At 41.6% G+C, this 8,791-nt stretch overlaps 1 protein-coding gene across 1 annotated transcript; it reads right to left on the reverse strand.

Moving 5' to 3' along the window:
- Positions 1–4,351: 4,351 nt before the first annotated feature.
- On the reverse strand, positions 4,352–8,431 carry dusp1 (dual specificity phosphatase 1). Its single transcript, XM_081381913.1, has 4 exons — positions 7,586–8,431; positions 6,784–6,923; positions 6,455–6,674; positions 4,352–5,382 (listed from the first exon to the last, which is right to left on the reverse strand). The coding sequence occupies exons 1-4, from the start codon at positions 7,986–7,988 to the stop codon at positions 5,039–5,041; spliced, it is 1,107 nt and encodes a 368-aa protein (XP_081238039.1). The 5' UTR covers positions 7,989–8,431; the 3' UTR covers positions 4,352–5,038.
- Positions 8,432–8,791: the final 360 nt, after the last annotated feature.

Raw genomic sequence — 8,791 nt, forward strand, 5'->3', positions numbered from 1 at the left:
GCAGTAGATGTAAAAGATATGTATAAAAATGATGTTATTTAAGCCAGCGCAAATACCTGTTTACATCCTGCTTTTCGGTTGAAGTCCAAAGTAGTCGATTGCCGAGTTCACGCGCGTGATAAACCTATGCGCGTGAACTCGGCAATCGACTACTGTGGACTTCAACCGAAAAACAGGATGTAAACACAGATATTTGCGCTGGCTTAAATAACATCGTTTTTATTAATATCTTTCACATCTACTGCAGTCAGATCCACTCGTGTTCACTCAGAAGGAATCACTCACATTGTCTGTGCACTTGTAATGACACATCAAGGATGTTAAGAGCCTAAAAGCAGGTTTAGTACTTGCCCCATTGAAGTCAACAGGGTGCACATTTTAAAAATAGAATAACTCGGTGTAGGCAACACCGATTTTTGTCGTTGTTCTATGTATTGACAGCACTCCAAATGTACAAAAAAATTAGCTCAATGTTAAAATTGACCGGAGTTCTCCTTTAAAACTGCAGTGAACCAAAGACAGTCTCAAAAACACGCTTTGAAATCGCTGGTGTTTCTGACGTCACAAACTACCTTGTAACCAATCAGATCAACGTGTGACCGTCAACCAGTGGATCTCTGAGCTGGGCTGCGTTCCAGTCCACTTTTAGGCCGTGTGTCCACCAAAGCGTTATTAGCCAGCTGAAAACGCTAGGTGCTCTGCTAAAAACGCTCAGCTGTGGGCGCTTGAGAGCGTTTTGGCAGCGCAGCGTTTTTTTTAGTTGAGATGGTTGAGACCGAGACACTTTGCTTGTTATGATACGGAATATCCGCGAAAGTCTTAGGTCTACTAGTAGCCTATCTCATTTCACACATATTTTGTTTCTGTGTTGATTCTATATTAAAATGTCAATACAATGTAATGTATTTTATCTGGCTCTTGATTTTGTTCCGTTATTATGCTTGTTGTTGTCATCTGTTGACGTTGTACAAGCAGAATCATGTGGCGGACGCGGTTGGTCGGTGTGGTATTAGTCCCGCCCCTCCTCCACTGTGATTGGACGGTTGGGTAAAAAGTGACAGTGATGAACGCTGCGTTTTACCAAAAGTTGAACATTCTTCAACTCTCGGCGACCAGTAAAAAAACGCCGAACGCTCAGCGCTTCAGCGTGAAAAAGACGCTCAGCGCCTCGTTACGCTCATGGCGTTTTAAAAACGCGGCGCTCCCATTGAAAACAATTGAAAAAACACGCCAGCCGCGAGTAAAAACGCTTTGGTGGACACACGGCCTTAGACACGCACTTGCAAACTTCCCTAAGCACTTCCCCTCGGGGGAATCCCTGCCGCCATTTTGAAGTGCGTTCCACTTCCTGAAGTGGATGAGGGAAGTTTATGTGGACAGACCCTCGTTCCCTCGATTTTGACCGAGGGAGCGAGTCTACTTCAAATGTACACTTCAGGCACCTATATGTCCCACAATGCAGTACGATTGTGACATCACCACAGATCTCGTCTAATTACCACCACAACAGACAACTCTATGATATATTAATTATATATATTTTTTATTTAAAATAACCCAAATACACCTATAGACATTTGGATGCTGTATTAAACAAATTCTTAAAGGGAAAAATAAATAAATAAATAAATCAACTCCACAGCTGATTCCAAGTGATCAAGGGCTTAGGACGTTCCAGTTCAGCCCGCCGCAGTTTCCGCCAGTAGTGGGCACTCGTGCAACGTAAGCAATGACGTAGGCTACATCCGAGTGAACGAGACGGAGGGAAGTTAGCGAGTGAAGGGCATGACAATTTTGGACTGGAACGCAGCACAGTCTCTAGCACAGAGCAACTAACTCGTTCACTCGGATGTACGTCATTGCTTAGGTTGCACGAGCGCCCACTACTGGCGGAACCTTTGCAATCGGCTGAACTGGAATCACTTAGAAGAATCCACTATGGGGTTGATTTTTGTTTTTTTTTCTTACAAAATTGTTTAATGCAGCATTCTATGGAAGCTTGTTTCCGCCACAAAATAAAAAATAAAAAAAAGATAATTGCGACTTTTTATCTCACAATTGCGAGTTTACAGATATAAAGTCAGAATTGCGTGAAATAAAGTCGCAATTGCGTGTTTTAAAGTCAAAATTGCGAGATATAAAGTCAGAATTGCGAGAAATAAAGTCAGAATTGCGAGAAATAGTCACAATTGCGTGTAATAAAGTCAGAATTCTGACTTTTTTTCTCGCAATTGCGACTTTATATCACGCAATTCTGACTTTATATCTCAGAATTCTGACTTTATATCTCGCAATTCTGACTTTATATCTCAGAATTCTGACTTTATATCACGCAATTCTGACTTTATAAGACGCAATTCTGACTTTATATCTCGCAATTCTGACTTTATATCTCAGAATTCTGACTTTATATCTCAGAATTCTGACTTTATTTCACGCAATTCTGACTTTATATCTCGCAATTCTGAGAAATAAAGTCAGAATTGCGAGATGTAAACTCGCAATTGTGAGATAAAAAGTCGCAATTATCTTTTAAAATGTTTTATTCAGTGGCGGAAACAAGCTTCCATAGCATTCTATATGTATATAGGTGTGTTTGAGTTGTTTAATTTAATTGTATTTTTTTAATAATTAATATATCATAGAGTTGTTTGTGGCGGGGTAAATTAAAGGGATGGGTCGGAGTAAAATCAACCTAGGGTCCTTTGCACCATGACCTCGAGCCAAACCCCCCCCCAGAAGCCCTTTTTCCCTTGGTCGAACATTATTAAAGTTAGAGCTTATTTAGAGATATCAGCCGGATGGCTTAGTGCAGGCGCTAATGGATCCAAGTTTGTATCTGGTAAATTACCGCACTAATAATGCCCAGAATGGACCAAACTTCTACAGTAGTACAAATAGGTTCTGTACTTATAAAACGAGGCATTGGAAAGTTTGTAAGGACATCAGGAGTTTATTTAAATAACACTTGCCTGATGGCTAATGCTACCGCTAACCCGGACGTCGACGTCACTTCAGTGATTTGGGAAAAGCCTGTAAAAGTCCTGGCAGAAAGCGATCATTAGGATGCAGTGTAACGACGCCCAGTTCCAGGAATGCACTAATATTTTGTTGGTAGTACCAGTTTGCAACAATTATTAGTTAACACTAAGTTGTCAACTCTTCGGAAAAAATAAAATAAATTCACTAGCTTTTCCTTTACACTTGTGTGTTATGCAAAGGACTTTTACGGGCTTTTCCCAAATCACGGAAGTGACCTCGACGCCCGGGTTAGTGGTAGCACAAGCCATCACAATCGTGTTGCATTGTGGTATATGGAGCTGCCTGAAGTGTACATATGAAGTAGACGAGGGTCTGTCCACATAAACTTCCCTCGTCCACTTCGCTCAAGTGGAACGCACTTCAAAATGGTGGAAGGGATTCCCCTGAGGGGAAGTGCTTAGGGAAGTTCGCAAGTGCGTGTCTAAAAGTGGACTGGAACACAGCCCTGCTGTGAGTGAGTGGAGGCGGGGCTCATTTGCATATTCATAGAACCGCGCATACTAAATGAGGCAAGAGTGTCCAGTTACATTCAAGATATTTTAAGACATCAAGACATTTTTTTTCACTGAAAAAAACATTTAAATGTCATTTTGGTGATCAAAGATGAGTTTTAAGGGATACAATTATTGACTACAGGGGGACTTTAAATAATTGTAACAAATTCAACCTTATTTTAATGCGTTACTACTTTGATTATTACTGCCAAAGTATAATGAATTAGTTATAAATTTTAGTTTTGTTAAAAAAAATCATGTTAATACGGAAGAGAATTAGGGCCAGGTAATAAAAAAAATAAAACCATCTCGAGATTAAAGTCATTATAATGCGAGATTAAACTCGTTAAATTTCGAGAATAAAGTCGTTGTTTCGAGAAAAAAAACTCTAAAATTTAACGAGTTTTTTCTCGAAACACGACTTTATTCTCGAAATGTAATGAGTTTATTCTCAAGATTGTATTTGCAATACAAGATTGTATTTCAACTTTTTTTCTCGAAATTAAACGAGTTTAATCTCGCATTATAATGACTTTAATCTCGAGATGGTTTTATTTTTTTATTATTGCCTGGCCCTAATCCTCTTTCGTATGTTTATGACAATGTCTTTCTAACACAAACAAAAAATTGTTTAAGTCCAGTACAAATCTGAAATTCTCGTAGAGACATAACAAAAACCCTGCTATTTGCTTCAGTTTTATATTCCTTAACTATCGCATCCATGATTTTGATGAATGATGCTGTATAAATAACTATCACTATAATAACTGCATTCAGAAGGTGACGCTGCAAGAGTTAATGCACTGCACACAAGATTGCATGTATGAAAAAATGTTTATTTGTCAGCAACAAGTATCACAAATATATGAAAAAATATAGCATAAGAAATATATTAATTTAGTCAATAAATAGTCACACATATCAAAACAGCCTGTAAGAGTCGTTCCTGTTAGTAGTGCTTATGGGAGGACTCTCGGCAGACTGACATCAGTACAGACACATGAGGTATTTCTGTTCGTTTACAGGCAAACAAACGAGACGCTGAATCCGAGAGGAACCGTCTCAAGGCTGAGCCCTCACAGACGTGTCGACTACATTCATTGTTCAAGTACTCGTTACGATTAGCACCTTCAAGTCCAGTGACTTCTTCCCGTCTCCTCAGAATACTCGCCAAATAAAACAAAAACAGTGACGACATCAACATAAAAAAAAAGATTAAAAACAATCCCTGAGCAACCTGTGAGACATGGGGCTTCTTTCACTGCTAACAATCCTGATGATTATCATGATCAAAGTTGGAGACACACAAACAATTAAAAGAGAGACCACTTGGTTTGAGTCACATCAAAACTTAAAAGGTTTTAAGTCCACCGTGTTAAAATACTAAAACAGCCTGGCTTCGTCTTCAACACGCGCGGTATCGTTCGCAAGGCGTTCCTGAGCCGTAATACTGGAGAGATCACCTCAGGGATCGTATCAATAGTCCTCCTCTAGAGCGGGCGTCAGCAGGAGGGCGAGGTAGTGATGGGGCTCTGCAGGAACGAGAGAGGACTGGCCGTGGCGTGGACGGGGAAGTTGAACACGGTGTTGCTCTTCCCGATGACAGGGCTCCCCGCGGCCGAGGAGCAGCTGGAGGACGCCAGCACCTGCGACTCGAACTGCAGGAGCTGGCCCATGAAGCTGAAGTTGGGCGAGATGATGCTGCGCCGCTGCTTGACGAACTCGAAGGCCTCCTCGAGTCGGACGCGGTTGGTGCGCATCAGGTACGCCAGGCAGATGGTGGCGGAGCGAGAGATGCCCGCCTGGCAGTGCACGAACACGCGCCCGCCTTTATTACGCACCGAATCTGTGGGACACAAAGAAGAGTTTCGGTTAAACGCCGTCCAACTCCATCAGGACAGACACTGTGAAAACACATCCCAGGACTACTTTCTGGATTTCAAGAACTGATCAAACAACATCTTTAGGATTTTTAAAACTCAAATTACAGATACAAGGCATTTAATCATATATATATTAAATACAAAGTTTATAATGGCTATTATTGTTCAATAAATAATATTTTATATTATAATGATGGTGGGGGTTTATCAGACGGGCTGCGGTGTTCATTTTGCGTGTTGTTTTTCATATATTTTGTATTTGAATAAAATCAAGCACTTTAAGTACCTCTTCATAAATATACGGCTGTTTGCAAGGGTTTTCCAGGACTTACATTTCAGAAAGTAAAATTCAAGTCCCCTTAAACACTAATTTCATATGTACTTTTATATATTGTCTTTCAATAATTCAAACATTTGTTCAAAAATATGGCTGTTTTTTCATATGCATATGTATACATGTATTATTATTATTATTTTTTTCAATAATCCAAGCACTTCAAGTGCTTATTCATAAATATGCCTGTTTTAAAGGGTTTTCCTTAAATAAAAAAAATAATAATCTAATTCAAGCACTTTAAGCACCTTGTACGAACCCAGCCTTATTGATTCCCCAAGCACCCATTAAGGAAACGGGGCAGTTAAAGCGGGCAGGGGTTCGAGTGAGAGGGGAAACACCCCCCTTAGACAGGCCTTAATACACAATGGGGGGTTTCGGCACCCCTGCTAAGCGCACTTATCTGATAGGAGGGCGACAGAGACACTACCTTTTGTTCGGGCTAAACAAAGGATGCAAGGCATTCAGACGGAGCCAGTTGCCCCATGAAAGGATCAGGTCACGGCCTGGTGTTATTTGAAAAGGGGGCTCCTCTTTAAACAGGGTGACGTAAGCCTGTCAGGCCCGGGACATACAGCTGGTCGATTTGGAGGGAACTTTTGAAAAACTCAATTGGGAATGGGGGTTGGGTCTGCCTGCCTGCCAGAGCTCGTCATACGGTGACATCTGCTCCCCATTTTGTGACGAAAAATGACACTCACCGATAAATTCGATGGCCTCGTTGAACCAGGAGCTGATGTTGGCTTTATGGTTGTCCTCAACAGGAATGCTCTTGTACTGATAGTGGTCTTCAAAGTGGTTGGGACAGTTGGAAGAGACGTTAATGAGGGCCGTGATTCCCAACATGTCCAGCATGTCTTTTCTGGAGGCGTGATAGGCACTGCCTAAATACAGGAATGGCAAAATTTCCACAGGGCCACCCTGAAAAATCAAACAAGAAACAAGAAAGTTAGCGGACTGGTTCGATCATGATGAGGGGTATTTATTTACAGCACAGGTGCTTATTTAAAAACGAGTTAGTAGTGATTACCTGGTCGTATAGAGGGGTCGTGCAGGAGGAATCTGCGGTGTTGGGACGGCAGCTGGAGCTCAGAGGTAAACTCAAGCCTTGGGGGGGAACGGGCTTCGTACACATTTCAGGAAACTCGGAGGAAAACGTGTCAAATCCACCTATCAGTGGTAAACAGAACTTGTTTGAGTAAAAGTGGGATTTACAAGTGACAACAGCTGAAGAAAACATTTGGTCGCAACTTTAAATAAATACACATGAATACAAGCTCAGCTTGTGTATTACTTGGTTAAACACTCTTAAAAATAAAGGTTTGCTTAATCTATGATTCCTTTGAGAACCTTTAACATCAAATGCACACTTTTGTTTATTAAAATGTTCTTCCCACTATGAAAAAAATGGATAGTTCAACCAAAAATGAAAGTTCTGTTATCATGTACTCACCCTCATGTTGTTCCAAACCTGTATGACTTTCTTTCTTCTGCTGAACACAAAAGATGAGGGGAATCGTGCAGTGATGGGCCATTGACTTCCATTGTATGGGGGGAAATACTATGGAAGTCAATCGTGCCTCACTACAGTTTGGTAACTTACCAACATTCTTCAGGATATCTTCTTTTGTGTTCGGCAGGATGAGTAAACGTTTACAGGTTTGGAACAACTCGCGGGCGAGTAACTTAAATGACAGATCTTTCGTTGTTGGGTGAACTGTCCCTTTAAGAGCTGTATAATGAACGGTTCTCATGTGGCACCGGGTTTAAAGAGTGTAGCCTAGCCTGTAATATAGCATTAAAGTAGGCAAAGAAAGAAGAAAATCTCGTACCTTTAAGGAGGAATACACTTGCTCCACATGGATTGCGACAGAGCGCGTTCACAGCGAGCATTAAAGTCCCGTCTTTCTTCACTTCTCCCATCTCCAGACTGCGGTCATCCAGGAACACGACGCTCTGGTATTCCCCGGACAGAAGCCGGCTCCTGGTGTCCTCGTTGGGCACGATGTGCTCGAGCCCCAGACCCCCTCGGGCCCTCCGGCGCACTATAGTGCTGAAGCGCACATTGCTGGAGCCCGAGATATGAGACGAGCTGAAGGAGAAGAACGAGCGGCAGTCCAGAACCAGACAGTCCGGGTCATCATCGCCCTCCAGCAGGTCCCGAAGCGAGGCCGAGTCGATGGTGGACACTTCCATGATGACCATAGTAGAGAATAACGATAGCTCTGAATACATACAGCGATAAAATTCGCTCTTTAAAGTCCTTTGATCGAGATTTATAGTCCTTTGAAGTCGGAGTTCTCAAGGGAAAACTCACAGTTGTTTCTCCGTGTTCTTGTTCTGATTTGAAAGGCGCTGCGCGACGGTTATATATTGCGCTCGCTCCCCTCGGCGAGGGGCGTGACGTCAGAAGCTCCGCCCCTCTTGGCTCGCGGCCCGAGCGAGTTCGCACGTACGTCAGTGCGTTTATCTGATCCTGTCAGAGCCAGTCGACCTCTAACAAACCGAAACACACAGCTAATCCACTCCAGTATCCGAGTTTGAGTGTTAGTGGTTAACATGATGATGATTATTAATGTTGTTTTGTTGTTTTTGTGGGGTTTGAGTGTTAAATAGTTGATCTTCGACCTATTTCTCAGCCAGGCCGATGTTAGTCATTATCAGCATTGGCCAATGTCGCGGTCTTGGCAGATTTAGTAGTTCCCTCTCGTGCCAGTTCCACTTTTTAACTGTTTGTCAATGATTTTGTTTTAAAGTGTGACCCAAATGGCTTTACCTTTTAACTCTATGTCATTTTAAATATATACATACAGGTTAAAAAAGAAAGCCCCCCCCCCCCCCAAAAAAAACAGGATACATTTAATGCTGCTTTTTAATAAGAAATGATTATGAACACATGTCGAATATAAGCTATGCTGGTATTCACACTATACCAATATCAATGATGAAAAATGTTTGAGATCATATTGTGTTTCTCTGGTGAAAAGCATGAGTATAATTCTAATCAAACTCATTTTTATCTTGTTATATTTATATAC

This window comes from Scardinius erythrophthalmus (genome assembly GCF_964197995.2).
Source record: "Scardinius erythrophthalmus genome assembly, chromosome: 13".
Taxonomy (NCBI): Eukaryota; Metazoa; Chordata; class Actinopteri; order Cypriniformes; family Leuciscidae; genus Scardinius; species Scardinius erythrophthalmus.